We start from the raw sequence: 18,217 nt of genomic DNA, 5'->3' as shown, positions 1-18,217 counted from the left end.
TCGGTGTCATTGATATAATCTGAGTCGGAATAATTCATAAGTATTTCAACCGCTTCGAGCATCTTTAACCTTCCCAACATCATTAAATTACGTTTTTCGTCAAAAAATGTTGAACAAAGACATGTTTTTCTCAATGCACTTGACAAGACATTTTCCTGTCTGACATATCAATTAAATACGAAACTAAATACTCAAATGTGGCTTATAAAAAAGGTTCTTGCTGTGGTCGACCGTGACCACTTACATGTAGCTGTATAACGTTGTGGTGGTTAAAGCCTAAGGGTTAAGTAAAATGTCGACCAATCTGACATTAACCCTTTAGCAGCTGGTACCAGGGCCCGGTTAAGCTTAAGGGGACATATTCTGGTCATTGTCCATCACGCTCACACAAATGTACATCAGTATGGTAGGTTTATTTGACAAGAGACAAACAACATATGATTAAAAATTATAAAAAGAAAATATTCTATAACTAATTTTTCGGAACTGCTCCCTAGAGTCCATCCAACCGCCCGAGCCACAGAACGGTCCTTAAGTGGTTCACAGCCTTTCCTGTGACTCAAACAGTTTGATGCACTACAGTGATCTGTATTTTCCAGTTGTTTGAAGCTGTCACAGTTGTAAAGGGTGATATTGCCACCGAAACAAAGTTTTCAACCTTGTTTCTAAACACAAAAACATAATATGGAACCTAATATGGAACATAATTACTATTTCGTTGAAAATATTTCCTGGTGTAACAATTTCTAGGTTCTGATGGATTACCATTTGTTTGTAGATCTCTGTTTCTCTTTTTCTCGAGTGGGGGGAGTGGATGGCCAAATGGTTGTATCATAAAGCCTGTCATTGAGTCAAGTGGCGTGGTTTCGATTCTCCACTTGTACGTGACAAGGAGTAGGGTCCTCTGGTTTCCTTCCACTGCTAAAGACCACTACGCGCAAGCGAATTATTGAAATAAAATTGAACCATATATTATTTCCGAAATGACCTAGTTTGTGTTGGGTGGATGGTTAACCCATCTCTCCTTCTCTCTCTCTTTCTCTCTGAAACTAAACACAACTTATTTTTTATATCTTTTCAGGATTTTGTACGGCCAATCCAGACAGCGACAAAATAAAGACAACGCTGACTATCAGTAAAGATGAACCTGTGATCGACAACCATAGATCGAACAATTATTCACAGAATACTTACAATAAACAATTAACCAATCAGGAATCATCACCAACAGACAGATACTCGTACAGATATTCCACGTCTTCAAATAAACAGTCCGGGAATACAGCCACAAATGGAAATCACGCTTCTTCGGAACGAAATTCAAATCCACCTGTAAAACAACCAGATCGTTATTCCTATCGATATTCATCTCCTAGTTCCTCTAATAACCAGTCGTCTAACCCCTCCAGCCAATCAACACCCAGCACTGCAAATACTAATAGATATTCCTACACTCAGTCATCAAGAAATAACGAGAGGTCGTCATCAACAAGTAGTTCCAGAGACCATCAGTCGTCCAATGAGGCATCATCAGAATCGAAGGAGAACACAGCTCCGCAGTCGCAGTCAACATCTATTTTGGCATCATCAGGGTATTTAGGTCGTTACAAGCCAAGATATTCATCACATAGTTTATCTTCTCAAGGATCCGATAACGAGGAATCTCAGATCAAGCCGCCTGACACGCACTACGTTGGTTATTCCACCAGGAATTCATATTACGCTCCAAGTTATGAAACTAAATCACAAGAAGTTGAAGATAATTTGAGTTCTAGTCGACAGACATCGCCAAATCTCTATAATGTTGGTTACTCATACAGATATCCATCGCGATCCCGAAATTACGGAATTTCTGCTTCGGAAAAGGAATCAACAGATGCTAAAGAAGAAGCTGATGTAAAGACAACTACTACTTCATACTCTTATGGAAACCCCACAAGCAGCAGCAGTTCTGTAACATCAAATACAGAATCGGAACCTGTAGTCACAACATCGTCCTATTCTTATCGATCTCCTTATAGCACATCCAGGTACAGCAGCACAAGTACGACTCCTAAAGAAGAACCCACAAAAGAGCCTGAACAAACAGCAGAACCAGAAGTGACCACCACCACCTACTCTTATAGATATCCATATAGCTCTTCAAGGTATACTTCAAATTCCCCGAAAATCCAAGAAACTGAGTCAGCAGAAACAAAAGTAGAGTCCGAACCTGAAGTTACCACTACCACATATTCATATAGATATCCATCAAGCAGTTCAAGATATTCTTCAGATACTGCTGTGGGTACAAAAAATAAAGATACAGAAACTAAAACTAGTGAAAAGGAGCCAGAAGTTACAACAACAACCCATTCCTATCGATATCCATATAACAATTCTAGGTACTCCACCACTAGTTCAACACCAACTCCACAAAATCAAGATAAACCAAAATCAGAACCTGAGGTCATTACCACAACTTCATCGTACAGATACCCGTATTCATCCTCAAGGTACACATCAAACACCTCTCAAAAAGTTTCCCAGAATCAAGAAGAATCTAAGAAAGAGCCTGAGCCTAAGGTAACGACCACTACGTCTTCCTACAGGTATCCTTACAGCACATCAAGATACACATCTAGTAGTTACTCAACTAACCTAAAAACCCAAGAAGAATCTAAGAAAGATCCAGAAGTCACTGAAGCTAGTAAAGTAAAACCAGAAGAAACAACAACCACCTCCACTCACTCATACAGATATCCATCTCGCTCCTTTAAATATGGATTAGATTCAACCAGTGATGGAGCACCCAGGACGTCAACTCCTATATTAGAAGAACCAAAACCAGAGCCTGAAGTAGTCACAACAACTCATCCATACATACATTCTTCTCTTTCTTCTAATTATGGTAATCAAGTCACTTCTGCTATAAATAGTACTAGCTCCAGTAGTGAATCTAAACTTGTGGATACTAAAAGTCCTGAAGAAGCTACACCACAAGTTACATCCTCCACAAGTAGATATACGTATAGGTACCCATCCAGAGCATATAACTATGGTGCACCTGCATCTTCAACTGCTGACAGTACAGGATCTTCCCAAACCACAACAACAGAGAGCTCAGCCATCACATCCAGTACTTCCAACAGCTTAAATCAAACAACCAAATCCAATCTCACGAAAGCATCCAAAGATTCTTATGAACAACCCAGCATTAAAGAAAGAAACTCATCAAGTTCAAGCGCTATAAACACCATGAGTGGGTCAAGTCTTCAGGTGACTAAATCAGCAGGAACTGGACCTCTTTCTCCAGCACTTGCTCCTAGATCACCAAGAGCTAAGCACAATGTTGATTCTCAACCACCAAAATACATCTTCAGCATGGGATCTAGGACTGTAGTTAAACCGGGTACCTCTAGGTCCTCAGTTACTAGTGAACCAGAAGAAAAGGATGTTAAAGTGGAAGAAGTTATTGAGAAAGATGTCACAGATGGAAATGAGAATGATAAGGTAAGTAGTATACCATTTCTGAAATAATGACTTACCAAGGATTTATTAAGCTATCTGGACTGACTCGTGGGATGTCAGTAATGTATTGGCTTGATGTATTTACTAATAAAAGGGATATTGAGCAATTCTGGTAAGTCAAACCAACATGCAGGAATAATAGTTACAAATAGATTTGAAGACCACACACAACTAAAAGCACTTTTTATTAAAAAACATAAGTGGTCAAAATCTCATTCAAATGGCTCATTTCTAACTGAAGTTATATGGCCATTTTTAGTTTACGTTGGTATTCACACCACCGTATTATATTTCTAAAGTGAAATATAGTAATAATATTTGTACTATCATATTTGTTCAAGTCCGTTTACACTCGAAAAGCGCTTGATTACCTGATAACAACAGTTGCTACATTAAGCATAAACATCCCCTTAATTAACATAGCATGGTACTACTGGTAGTTTGAGAACTATTAATTGATGTCAATCAATTCTTAAGTTATGGGGGGGGGTGGATGGCCGAATGGTTAGCATGTGCGCGCTGTATCATAAAGCCTGTCGTTGAGTCAACTGGTGGGGTTTCGAATCCCCAGTTGTACGTGACAAGGAGTAGGGTCGCCTGTCCAACCTCGTGGGTTTTCTCTGGGTCCTCCGGTTTCCTCCCACTGCTAAAGACCCCTACGCGCAAGCGAATTATTGAAATAAAATTAAACGATGTGTTAGTCCCGAAGTGACCTAGTTTGTGTCGAGTGGACTTAAACCCCATTTCTCTCTCTCTCTCTCTCTCTCTCTCTCTCTCTCTCTCTCTCTGAAGTTATGGCCACTTGATTTTAATTCCTTTTGATTTTGGACCATAATTCGAATAACGTTTGCAGAGATGCCAGCTTATTCTTTGTACAGGTTTTTACGGGGGCATATATTTAGTTTTTGTGATTTTACTTCCAGGTGATTGAAGAGGAACCAGCTGTTGAAGAACAAGATCCTGAGAACCTGATGTCTACCCAGGAATTACTGGAAAATGCTCAACAGTTTTTGGAAGAACTTCATTTAGTTGCAGCTGAAAGACTGTTTCTTAAGTGTTATCGTAAACTGGGGGAAAACCCAAATGATGACAGCAATGAGCAGTTGATCGAAATATATTTTGGGTTAGCGGAAGTGTGTACACGGAAAAGTAGACAAAGCCGAAAAAGTCCATTGGAGTGGCAGTGGCTGTGTGTTCATGCTGCAGCTCTACTTGGTGAAGCCACTGAGTTGTGTGAACATAAAGCTAAAACTGACAATAAGGAAATGAGTGAATGTTATTTGAGCAAGAGAGAGTATGCTGAAAATAGGAGCAAGAGTCTTGAGGATCTGCTTAGTAGAACTTTATATAAATGGTTAAGTAGTGGTTGGCGCGCCATCGATCCAAATGCCGCTCGAGCCGCTCAAATCATTCAAGCGGGTAACCTCAGAACGGCAATAACAGCCTCCAACTTTCCTTTGTCCAATGTGATGGGATTAAAACCTTACGAACCAGGATTCTTAGCACAAGCACTCAGCCTTGAGAGTCTTCATGAAGTCCCTTCTTCCATTGAAGGAGAATCTTTAGATTCGAAATCCAACTGGTTTAAGCGGATCAGATTTTATTGTCTGAAACGTCTGCTGAATAAAAACAGACAACAAGTTTTGGATGAAGTAATGAAGTTATCGAAAACGGACCCAAAAACAAATGAATCTCAGGATCTTGGCTCTGATGATGAGGAAGCAATCGAAGCTGACTTAAATGGAAAATCTGAAAAAATTCAAGAAAAACCAGAGGATGACCAAATGTCTCTTGAGGAAAATGATGTTTTTGAAGATAATGAAGAACCTGAGGATGAAGCAAATGTAGGAGAAGAAGACTTAGAAGATGATGATCAGGATACGAAGGAGAAAGAAATAGTCTCGGTCTTAAGCGAGAAACCAGTGAAATTGACGATAGCCAAAGTCTTTCACCAAGTTGTGGGCAAATTAATCAAAGATAAAGAGTATACTAAATCTGAGCTGCTGTGCGAAGAAATTTTACAGATCATCGAAGATATTATGGATGGAACAGTGAGAATGTTGAGATTTAGTGGACAGCTTCAACAAAATCTTGGAATTCTGTGCCTTAAACAAGGGGATATGGCGAAAGGTATGGCGTGTCTTGAAGTTGCGCTGAAATTATTTCGGGACTTACAAGATGGGGTAGCTCACAGGGAGATATCGTTAGTTTTAATCGACATGGGTAATGCTTACGTTGCTTCCTCTCTGACGACAGATCAGCTTTATCTTTCCATCATTAAATCCATTCGTGAATTTTTCGAAAAAGAAGCATGCGATGACAACGATACTGGGGAAGTCGCCCCAGAAATGTGTCGCAGTAAAGAACAAGATCCAACTAATGAGGATGAAGTCAAGCGTAAAGAAAATTTGAACGAAGCCATAAAATGTTACCAAGAAGCTCTGTCTGTTCTTGAGAAACACGCTGATTCGGAATTAGACATGCTGTCGAAAGCGTTGATGAAGCTCGGTGACTGTTATTTCGTACAGACAGAATATTCCAAGGCATTAGATGCGTACGAACGAGCAATGCCATTGTTTAAAGATTCAAATGTGTTCGGTAAAGATCACTTTCTACAAAATGCTCATGTGATGATGATGCTAGGAGTGGCGACATTCATGTTACATGTTTATCCACGAGCAGCCTCTATATTTGAAATCGCCTTCTCGATGGTGAAACACGCCCACAAATTAGATTACAATACTTTCTTGCATGGATTGTTGCTATCCCTCATGGGCATAGCTTATTATAAGATCAAATCATATCATAAATGTGTTTCGTTGTGCTACCAAGCTTTTGAGATATTTTGGGTCATGCATGGGGAAGGCATTGTGGTGGTTCCAACTGAACGATTTTGGCTTGTTTGTCAGAATCTGTACATCCTCGGTAATTCATATAATGTGCTGAATCTCCAACATAAAGCCATTAAATATCTGAATATTGGACGAGCCTTTATGAGAGCAACGAAAAATGGAGAGAAGCGTCAAGCGATGAGAATTTTAAACATCCTGGGGGATTGTTACTTTGCTCAGTATGATTACAAAACAGCTTTAGTCTACTATAACGAAGCTCTGGAGGTTGGTGAACCAGCTAAAGATGAAGCGGATACAGGTGATGCCACTGCTGGGGAGGATGAGATGAACCAATCGTCAGAAGACATGGCCCTGCACAACCAACTGCTGAGCAAGTCTGCAGAGGCTAACATCAGTATGAATCAGTACGAGAATGCAATTGAGTATCTGGAGCAAGCGAGGGACATGCAGGATGTTCTTGGGGAAGATATAAAGGGAGATCTGGTCAGCACTCTTTATCAGTTGGGGCAGATGCATTCCATGGCTGGAGATGTTGATAAAGCAATTGACTCGTACAAGGAAGGTCTGGAAGTCTTCCGTGAACTTCATGGAGGAACTCTTGGTCCAGAGATGTGCGTTACATTGGGTAACCTAGCAACCATGTGCTATGTAAAGGCTTGTATCTGCGAAGATATTGATAGCGAGTTACAGATGATTTTAGCTGCTGAGGGATACTTCCAAGATGCTCTGAAATTAGAGATGAATCAAAGCGTGTGTGTGAAGTACGCCAACTTCCTGTATAGTCAGGGTAACTACGAGGACGCGATCATGTATCTGGAGGATGCCATGAAAACCAAAACAGAATTACCAGAGATTGTTTATGGTGGGTTGGAAAAAGTGACGTTACCCGAAGCCTTACAAGATGAAGTAGATGCCCAGGAGGAGGTGGCAATGCCATCTGTGTGTTTAGGGCAATTCTTACAAGTTCTCTCTCATAAAATGTTAGGACAAACACGACACGCTGATCAATGTCTTTTGGAATTGATGAAAAACGTTTACGCTTCAGAAGTTCCGTTCCTTAGTTCCGTTCTCGGTTATGCTTTAATGGAGATGGGCTTGTTCGAGGAGGCAGCCGTCAGTTTCAGACACGCCTGCACCCTAGATCCAGAATACCATTTAGCGCTAGACAATTATTGTTTATGTGCCTGTCTGACTGCTTTAGAGACTCTTAATAATGCCATTAAAAATATCTTCAATTATTACCATATTTGGTATGAAGAAAATTATATTCCTGTGCCTGCTATTCTTCATTATTAGCAGACGTAATATTTACCTGTGCATCAAGGATATAAACTTTTGATGTTTCTCGTTTAAACAATCGTTAAGGTGACACCTCTGGAAAATTTCATATTGAATTGACTAATGAAAATGACATAAGTTTGATTAATCAAATAGTTTCAGTTCGTGTTCGATGAAAAATCGAAGTTAGCGATACATGTGAACATTTTTACAGTTACGAGGTTTGGTGTGAAGAATACAAAATTAACATTATATGCACCAACGATATGTGAACATTTCTATGGATCTAGCTTGTAGCAGCTTATTAATGTAACATTCAATGACCATGGACATACTGCAGTGTATAACTGTAATAAATGATGTTTTATGACCATGGACAAACTGCAGTGTATAACTATAATAAATAAAACATAGTATGTTGTATGACTGAGGACGTAACGTGTAGATTTTATAGGTTTATAATAAGTGAAATATATTGCCTGTGATTAGTTTAGTATATTAACTGTAGTTTAATATGATATAGTAACTAGTAGAATTAGAAATATTTACAGGTGATGGATACCTGTACCAGTGTGGATAATAACTGAAGAAATCCAGTGATTCCAATTGTAGGTTTATATATTAGAGTAAATAAAGAACATTGATCTGTGTGACCAAGAACATTTATCTGTGGGAACAAGAATGCTGATCTGTGTCACCATGAATGCTGATCTGTGAGGCCAAGAACGTTGATCTATATTGACACCTTGAATTGATTTGTGTCACTGAGAACATTGATCTGTGTCACCATGAACATTGATCTCTGACATCAAGAACGTTGATCTGTCACCAAGAACACTGTGATTACACTGATCTGTGACATGAAGAACGTTGATCTGTCACCAAGAACACTGTGAGTACATTGATCTTTGAGACTATACCAATGTTGGTATGTGTCAAGGATAATAATTACACTGATATTATCAAATAGAGGGTAGATGTATTGGCCAATCGGATCAAAACTCAGACCCTATTTCGTTTCGTTTTTGTAGTTTAAAACTTCGTTTTACTTGTCTTTACTACACTAGAATCTGGAAGAGTTGTTCTATAACATGCTTTGTGGATGGCGCGAGGGATTAGCCAATGAAACCATCTGTTATGGCGACTTCTTGGCGTGCAATGCACAGAACTGTGGGTAAACCACTAGAAATGTCAACACTGATTGATTAATCAATGTCTGACGTTAAAAGCCGCCCGTATGACCTCTGACGTGATCTACCACTAAAACTGGTCAGATGTATAGTAGAGGGAGAGGTCATCGAAAGTATAAAAAAAACGAAACGAAATATAGATCTGAATTTTAATCCGATTGATATATTAGTACTCTGTTTTAAACTAGTCTGCATCTTTTTTTATATACGACTAGTTATAGCCTACTTTCCAATAATTCTGATATTTTCATGTTTTATATACGACTAGTTATAGCCTACTTTCCAATAATTCTGATATTTTCATGTTTTCATATACGACCAGTTATAGCCTACTTTCCATTGATCCTTATCTGATATTTTCATGTTTTCTGTGATCCTCTAAACAAATGGCTGTGTTGTAATTATTAAAAAGAAATGTTTTGTAAATCAATGAATTAAATATTGATATAGTGACAAACTTTCATCGTAAACGTTAGTTATAATTGCTTATATAATTTTTTAATCAAACAAATCTTTACGATGATAGAAATAGAAGGATGTATTGGTACATGTATAACAAGCCCAGATAGGGTCATGGTAGGGATCTTAGCACTTCAGGATCAAAACAAGAAATTGTATGTTATTCATTGGTCATTCCCTGAAAATACAAAATTTGCAGAGTGATAAATTAAGTTCATTGATCATCAGCTCTTTCCTTAATACTCGACTGTTCTAATTAAATTTTGATACTCGTGCACAGTTTGTATTACACGTTCATTATAAGATGTTTTGCCCAGAATGTTTCAAATAAATTAAAGGTCACTGGAAAAGCTTCATATTTTTTTTTAAATAATGCAACCAATTATGTCAACATAGCCTATTCTTTCCACAAGTATAACACGGTCATCATGAATGTCAATGTTACCTGCCACAGGTAAATTTGAACATTAGCGATTTCCGCTATTCTCCGTGAGTAGACCTAACTTTCTGCCAAAAACAAGCTGTGACGTAATTTTAGTCCTTCTACTCATAGAAATATAAATGGAATGAATGAATGATTGAAATGTTGTTTAATGGCACGTCAGCTCCAACCGGGCTATATTGCGCCAGACATAGAAATATAGAGTAGAATATGAGCAGACGGACTAAAATTACGTCATTGCATGTTTATTGGCAGACTACACACAGAGAACAGCGAAAATCTACCTGTTGAAATTTACCTGTTGCAGGTAACATTGATATTCACGATCGTGTTATACTTACGGAAAGAATATGTTGACATAATGACTTGTATTATTTAAAAAAAATTTCAATCTGTTTAAAACACAGATCCTATTTCGTTTCATTTTTTATAATTCAAAAGTTCGTTTTACTTGTCTTTACTACACTAAGATCTGGAAGAGTTGTTATGTAACCCGTGTTCTGGATGATGTCAGGGATTAGCCAATGAAACGGTCTTTTAATTCGAGTTTTTGGCATGGGTTACTCGGAACTGTGCGTAACCCACTAGAACCATCAACGCTAATTGGTTAATTAAATGTCTGACGTCAAAGGGTAAAAAAAAAAACGGTTGTATGACCTCTGACGCGACCTTCCACAACAACCGAGCAGATCTTCTTGTAGTGTAGGCCATCATAAGCATAAAAAAAAACGAAATACAGATCTCTATTGTAATCAGATTGAAAATTTATGAAGATTTTCCGGTGACCTTTGAATTACAACCAGTCTTTTTGGATTCTCGTAGTTATTTTTATCAGATAATATGTGTTTTAATGCCCAGTAAAAATATCACAGGAAACGGCCAGGTATTATTTATATTATTCATAATGTCCTGTAATAATGGCATGGTAAAAATGGCACATGTAAAAATAGTTAGGGTAGCCATTACCTGTGACTCTTACCTAAAATTCAGTTTATATAATGTCCAGCAATGCCAATAACGGCACAGGAAAAAAAGGGTTGCCATTATTAGCTGTGTAATTATTAAAGATAATTAGTTAAGAGCTAAATCTGCTTATTGCAAGTCTTTCTTTAGGCTTCAGATGTTATAAAATGATTAATTAGACGTTTATTTACTTTACAAGCTCAAAATCAACTCTGTAGACCCTTGGATGGCTAGGATACAGCTTGGAGTTAAACAGTCATCTATTTAAAAATTAAATCAATGTATGGCTGACCAAGTTAACGTTTACCGTTAATCACGTTTTATACCGTTAAAAACTAGATAATGTAAAGGCAATTTGCTGAAAATTTCATTCAAATTGATCCACTATGAACCGTGAACTAATAAGCGGTTGAAATTTCCGTCTAGCCTCGATCATCATTACTAAAGTCAGAACGATAAACATCATAGTCTTGATTATCCATTTAATCGTTAAATTGTGAAGAAAAGTTATGCAGTAAATCGGCTCATAATCCATTAAAGCTCGCAGGCTAGCGATGCCATCTAGAGTTGATTATGGTCTGGATAAGTTAATTAATGTCTAATTAATAATTTAGATAACATTTCAGGCCTAAAGAAAGACCTGCAATAGGCAGATTTAGCTCTTGCATAATGTATATTTAACTAACTAAAACTCAGTTTGTACAATATCCATTGTCCAGTTATTTACAATATTAATGTTGTATACAGCTTCAGCTCAGGCTATTGATTTGAAATCAAAGTGTGCTTAATATTTTTAAATCCAATCTTATGCAAAGTTATCTTGATTTGATTGTTTTTATAAGATTTTATTTTAAAGTTTAGAGCCTCCTCATATGTTTATCTATGCATCATGTCATTTTGCCGCTTACTTGAAATTATTTAAAAGACGATTTTCTCAGACAAAAGCAAATTTTGTTGAGAGAGAGAGAGAGAGAAATGGGGTTTAATGTCCACTCGACACAAACTAGGTCATTTCGGGACTAACATGGTTTCAATTTTATTTTAATAATTCGCCAGTTGACTCAATGACAGGCCTTATGATAAAGTGCGGACATGCTGACCATTCGGCCATCCAACCCCCCATTTAGTTAAGAAATGTGAGCGTGAAAAAGGATCGAGAAAACTTGTTGAAATATTGCGTTATATGTATAACAACCAATGATTGTACTAATTACATCAATTCTAAATACATTGATCAGTAGGGTTTATTTTTGTCCTGCACCACTGACAAGGGGAAACCACGTCGGGAAATCCTGATGAACATTCTCGGCCAATGCAGGGATCGAACATGCAACCTCCAGGCTAGCGAGCCAGCGTCTTAACCCACTTAGCCATCGTGGCTCCCCAACTGCCAATATGATGTCTGAGAAAGTTTGTCCAAATCAAGGCCTTAATAATAGGAATTATTTCTTGTATGATGTTCAACATTGATATAATGTTTCTAATATCTAACACCTGAGAGTAGCTTTAACTATAACCTTTTACTGTATATTTATATATAGCTATGTTATTTATTACAGAATAAAACTCTTAGTTTTATTTTTCGTAGTTTCCACGACATGTATATTTCTCTTCTGTACAATCTCTCGTTTGCGGTACTCTACATTTAGGCTCGGCTGTATGACAGTAAGTGATATGTACCTACACCTATACAATTGTGATGGGGCTACCGGTTTACTTAAGAAAACTTGCGCCATTTTGAAACAAGTTTCAAAATTGTGTCGTTCAAAGAGTGTGTAGAATTATTTTATTGCAAAGTTGTCCTTTGTTTAAAGAAAATCGGATAAACTTGAAAGAAAATAACTTAAGACATTGAAAACTTTGTATGATAAAACACTTATCACAGGCGTCTTCATGAGCAACACCATTTGTAATCCAGGAACTTGAAATTCGTCTAAAGCCGAGGTTAGATGTAGGGTACTGGAGTCTGCGGAGGTTTGTCGAGTGTCGTTTGTAATTAGTCCAGTTCACAAGTAGCAGAACCCATCTCGTTTGTAAAATATGTATGGAGAGTTATCTACCTTTACTCGCCTGACCTCATTAGCCCTATCGGTGCCGAAAAAGTAGGACGTTAAACCTCATTTAATTTTTTCATGTATATTTCTCTTCTGTAGGCTACCTCTTTTTGTAAATGAAATGAAACGTCCTACTTTTATGCATCGACTGGGCTAATGAAGACTGACATCTTTATGTATAATAGAAATATAATAAATATCCGAGGTAAAGAGATCATAGTTAATATGTAGGTTAGTTTTATAATAATTAAGTTTTTTGTTTCAATGTCTAATGTTTTAGTATTTGTAGAAATTTGTTAAGCCGTTTTACTGTTGAATCAAATTTAAATCGTATGTATATCAAATATTAGGCCTGTATATTTATTTGTATTAATTATTAGGCCTATATACATGTTGTCTACATGTAAATAGTAGATTAAAGTAGGTAAGTCTCTAACTTAATAGTTTAAACAGACCGAGTGACTCGACTTCATAAACAAACAAAAAAGACACTGTGATGTTGTTTCGTTAATTATGGGTTCCCAACTTCCAATATTTAGGCAACAAAAAGGTTAAAGGAGCTAAATCGCTAATATTTGGGACCTAGAAATTGACACAAATGGGTCGCAATGCATATAATAATGTAATATGAATGTATATAAACTGATTTACATTCAATCATTTCCGTTAAATCAGTTATGTTCGGCAAAATATGCCAGAAGTCTGAAAAGAATGGCAATCTCTAGCGTCCAGTTATTCCAGTCTACACCGATAGTGTTTACTGAACACTTCTAGGTGGCTCTGGCTTGTTTTAATCTCGTCTGCTAAAATCATTTTGCACTGATCAGAGAACTGTATTTCAGTTATCAAATGAAACCAAATATGTTTTTATTATTCAGTGTTTTTAACATATTTTTATTGTTAAATTTTTATATTTTTAATTATGGTACATTCCTACTTGTTCTAAGCTTCCAATCTTATATTTAAATTACATTTCTATCTTCATCATTCCAAACTTTTAGTTTGTTAAAATTTAATTATTGTTTAAGTTTGTAAAAACATTTTAAATGATCATTCCGAATTTTGTATTATATCAATTTGATTAAAATACAGATCCTATTTCGTTTCGATTTTTATAGTTCAAAATTTTGTTTTACTTGTTTTTACTACACTAGGATCTGGAAGAGTTGTTATATAACTCGCATTCTGGATGATGTGAGGGATTAGCCAATGAAACAACGGGAGGTGCACGGAACTTTGGGTCAACCACTAGAAACATCAATGCTGATTGGTTAATCAATTGTCTGACATCATAGGGTAAAAGCTGCTCGTATGACCTCTGACGCGACCTTCCACTACAACTGGTCAGATCTTCATGTAGGCTAGCGAAAGTATAAAAAAACGAAACGAAATATAGATCTGTATTTAAATTAGATTGGTATTATGTGTATATTATGATTATTTGGTCCTTTTTTAAATATTCACTTGGTTATCCCTATTTTATTTATATTAATAATAGTGATAGCTACCTGGTTATCTCCCTTCCTATCATATCATATTCCGAGCAGAGATTTGTTTTCAACAGTTTTTATATATTTTGAAAAGAAGATATGGTGTGAATGGCCAATATTGTGCTCCTATAAAGAAGATGGTGTGAAATCAATGACCCATAATAATGTTTCTGTTTAATGGAGTCGTCTTTTATATTATTATGTACTGAGGTCGGTTATCTTTGATATACATCTTGGCGTACATCTTAATATGTTAATTATTCAAATTTGTCTTTTGTTATTGACTTGTATCCAGCAGATTGTTTTTGATATATATGTCGGCTTACATCTTAATTATTAAAATTGTCTTTCGTGGTTGACATGTATCCAGCAGATTGTTTTTGATATACATGTAGGCTTTATATGCTAATTATTTGAACTTGTCTTTCATTATTGACATATATTCATGCTAATTGTTCTTTATATACATGTACGGATAGGATTATATTTATTATTATAATTTGTCTTTTTCGTTATCGACATGTATTCCAAGTATTTATGCAATATATGTTACTGTATTATTATATCCTCATTAAGCTTTATATGGTATCCAGACAACTAATCCCAAAGACAACTCATTCTAAGAATACTCGGTCCAATTGAAGACACCTCATCCCAAAATAGAAGACAACTCACTCCAGGATAGAAGACAACTCTTCCCAAGATAGAAGACAAGTTGTCCCAAGATAGAAGACAACTCATCCCAGTTATTGAAAAGGTGTGGAGACAACAAAACTAACAGAATGAACAAAAAATGAAAATAATGAGTATTTTATAGGTCCAAGTGGTCTTATATTTCAGCCCACGTATTAAAACAAACACTATAGTGGGACGAGTGGTCTTCTATCTTGGGATGAGTTGTCTTCTATTGCGCCGAATGGTCTTGGGGATGAGTTGTCTTCTATCTCAGGATGAGTGGTCTTCTATTGGGCCGAGTTGTCTTTGGGATGAGTTGTCTTTGAGATGAATTGTCTTTGGGATGAATTGTCATACATTCCTTTATATATCTATAGATAAAGTGCTGATTTAAATAATGACCTAGGTTAATAACATTAAAATATACCACATAAATATGTTATAATGATATTAAAATATAATAAATATCAAAATATACAGCATTCGTAAACTTGTTTTTTGGTTTCGTGTCAAGACGAAATTATGGGTGGATATTGAAATGGGTTTTGTCTGTCCGTCCATCTTGTGATCAGTTCTAGATATGAAACATCACCCCTAAACTTTTTGGGGGGTTTCGTGCCGTTCAAAATTTAGGAGAGAGAGAAATGGGGTTTAACGTCCACTCGACACAAACTGGGTCATTTTGGGTCTAACTGGAGGACCCTGAGAAAACCCACAAGGTTGGACAGGCGACCCTACTCCTTGTCACATACAACCGGGGATTCGAAACCACGGCAGTTGACTCAATGACAGGTCCTTATGATAGAGCGCACACCATTCGGCCATCCAACCCCCCGAAATGGGGTTTAACGTCCACTCGATACAAACTAGGTTGGGACTAACATATGGTGCTATTTTATTTCAATAATTCGCGTGCGTGTAGGCATCTTTAGAAGTGGCAGGACCCAGAGAAACCCACGAGATTGGACAGGCGACCCTACTCCTTGTCACGTACAACCGGGGAATCAAAACCACGCCAGTTGACTCATTGACAGGCCTTATGATAGAGCGCACACATGCTAACCATTCGGCCATCCAACCCCCTGAAATGGGGTTTAACGTCCACTCGATACAAACTAGGTTGGGACTAACATATAGTGCTATTTTATTTCAATAATTCGCTTGCGTCTAGGGGTCTTTAGCAGTGGGAGGACCCAGAGAAAACCCATGACAGACGGTATGATACAGCACGCACATGCTAACCATTCGGCCATCCAACCCCCCCTAAAAATTATTATAGATGTCTGTATGAAACTTTGTGTACACATCAACCTTTTTTAAAATAAGAAATTTCTTTGATTTAATCATGGGATCACGTAGCTTAGTGGGTAAGACGCTGGCTCGCTAGCCTGGAGATCGTGTGTTCAATCCCTGCATTGGCCGATAAAGTTCATCCAGATTTTTCGGCGTGGTTTCCCCTTGTCAGTGATGCAGGATGGAGGGCCTGACAAGGACAGCTGTCTAGTCGTTCAGATGAGACGAAAAACCGAGGTACACATTGGCGTGCACGTAAAAGATCCCTTGACAGTTGGAATTCGATATAGTGCCGCTGTCCGGGCAAACATTCCCTCGTAGCACACTGTATGGTGTATGCCTGTCTTCATTAGCCCAGTTCGGAGCAGAACAGTAGGACGTTAAACCCCATTTCATTTCATTTCTTTGATTTCATCCTATTCGTGTTTCTGTCCTGTTCCTCTAACAAAGGGGAAACCATGGTGTAAGATTCGGGGGAACTTTCTCGACCAATGCTGGGATTGAACCCTGGACTTCCTGGTTACAGATCCACTGTGGTCCCCCTACCATGTTCGAACCCTGGACCTCCTGGTTACAGATCCACTGTGGTCCCCTACCATGTTCGAACCCTGGACCTCCTGGTTACAGATCTACTGTGGTCCCCCTACCACGTTCAAACCCTGGACCTCCCGGTTACAGATCCACTGTGGTCCCCCTACCATGATCAAACCCTGGATCTCCTGGTTACAGATCCACTGTGGTCCCCCTACCATGTTCGAACCCTGGATATCCTGGTTACAGATCCACTGTGGCCCCCCTACCGTGTTCGAACCCTGGATCTCGTATTAAATACCAATCTGATTAAATCCTATTTCGTTTCATTTCTTATAATTCAAAATTTTGTTTTACTTGTCTTTAGGGAGGGATTAGTCAATGAAACGGTCGGTTACGGCGAGTTCTTGGCGTGCGATGCACGGAACTGTGGGTAAACCACTAGAAACATCAACGCTGGTTGATTAATCAATGTCTGCTCGTACGGCCCTTGACGCGACCTCACACTTCAACTGGTCAGATCTTCATGTAGTAGAGGCCATTGAAAGTATAAAAAAAAGAAACCGAAATATAGATCTGTACTTTAATCAGATTGGTTAAAGACTCTCACTGATTATCAACATAAATATTGGTTAAATCTTAACAACTTTTATTACTACTAACAAAACAATAATTTAACAATACAATATACAAACATTTCATAAAATGGTCGTCTTTATGAAGTAAGCTTGGAGTTTAACATCAACTGAAATAGAGATGTTTGGCGATGTTCGGTCAACCAACGTCACTGAACCGCAGTTGGTTATCTAATCATGTGCCAAACAGCAGTCATTGACAATCTGGCCATACTTTACAACATCCAGTCAACACAAAATAGAACATTTTGGGACTAACATATTGTACAATTTTAAATTTTGGTAATTCGCTTGCACATAGGGGTCGTTCGCAGTGGGAGTAAATCAGGGGTCCAAGTGTGGGATTGAAAACCCTAGACTCAATAATAAACAATTTATAACACTTCTTGATATAAAACGCAATTGTTATTTACAATTCTTTTCACTATAAAGGTAAAATAGGTAACATTAAAATTAAATACGAAAAACGTTTTTTTATAAAAAAATTCAATATTCTGAATTAAGAAACTTTCGTAACTAAATTTAAATTGTTTAATAGTTTGTGCGTCCCAACTTGATCATCAATTACTAGACTCAATAAACAAATCTCTTAAAATGCCCTTTAAACTCTTAATCTCAACTAACCAACCTCCCCTGACTGACAACCTTATTCCTTACCCTCAATTACTAGCCTCTTACCCTGCCCTCAATTAACCAACCTCTAGCCCTACCCTCAATTAACCATTCTCTAGCCCTACCCTCAATTAACCAACCTCTAGCCCTCCCCTCAATTAACTGACCTCTAGCCCCCCCCTCAATTAACCATTCTCTAGCCCTACCCTCAATTAACCAACCTCTAGCCCTCC

General features: G+C 37.6%; 1 protein-coding gene across 2 annotated transcripts in view; it reads left to right on the top strand.

Moving 5' to 3' along the window:
* Positions 1-15,390, top strand: part of LOC126817240 (uncharacterized) — a 29,915-nt gene extending 14,525 nt beyond the window's left edge. For both annotated transcript variants that reach the window (XM_050544039.2, XM_050544040.2), the window contains exons 2-3: positions 1,082-3,492; positions 4,434-15,390. In XM_050544039.2, coding sequence (XP_050399996.1) covers positions 1,082-3,492; positions 4,434-7,658 — 5,636 coding nt within the window. In that variant the 3' untranslated portion in view covers positions 7,659-15,390. The remainder of the gene's footprint in view (positions 1-1,081; positions 3,493-4,433) is intronic.
* Positions 15,391-18,217: the final 2,827 nt, after the last annotated feature.

The sequence above is a fragment of the Patella vulgata genome, chromosome 4 (genome assembly GCF_932274485.2).
Source record: "Patella vulgata chromosome 4, xgPatVulg1.2, whole genome shotgun sequence".
In the NCBI taxonomy this organism is placed as follows: Eukaryota; Metazoa; Mollusca; class Gastropoda; family Patellidae; genus Patella; species Patella vulgata.
Note: the sequence above shows the minus strand (reverse complement) of the source record. Positions and strands in the feature narration are given on the sequence as shown.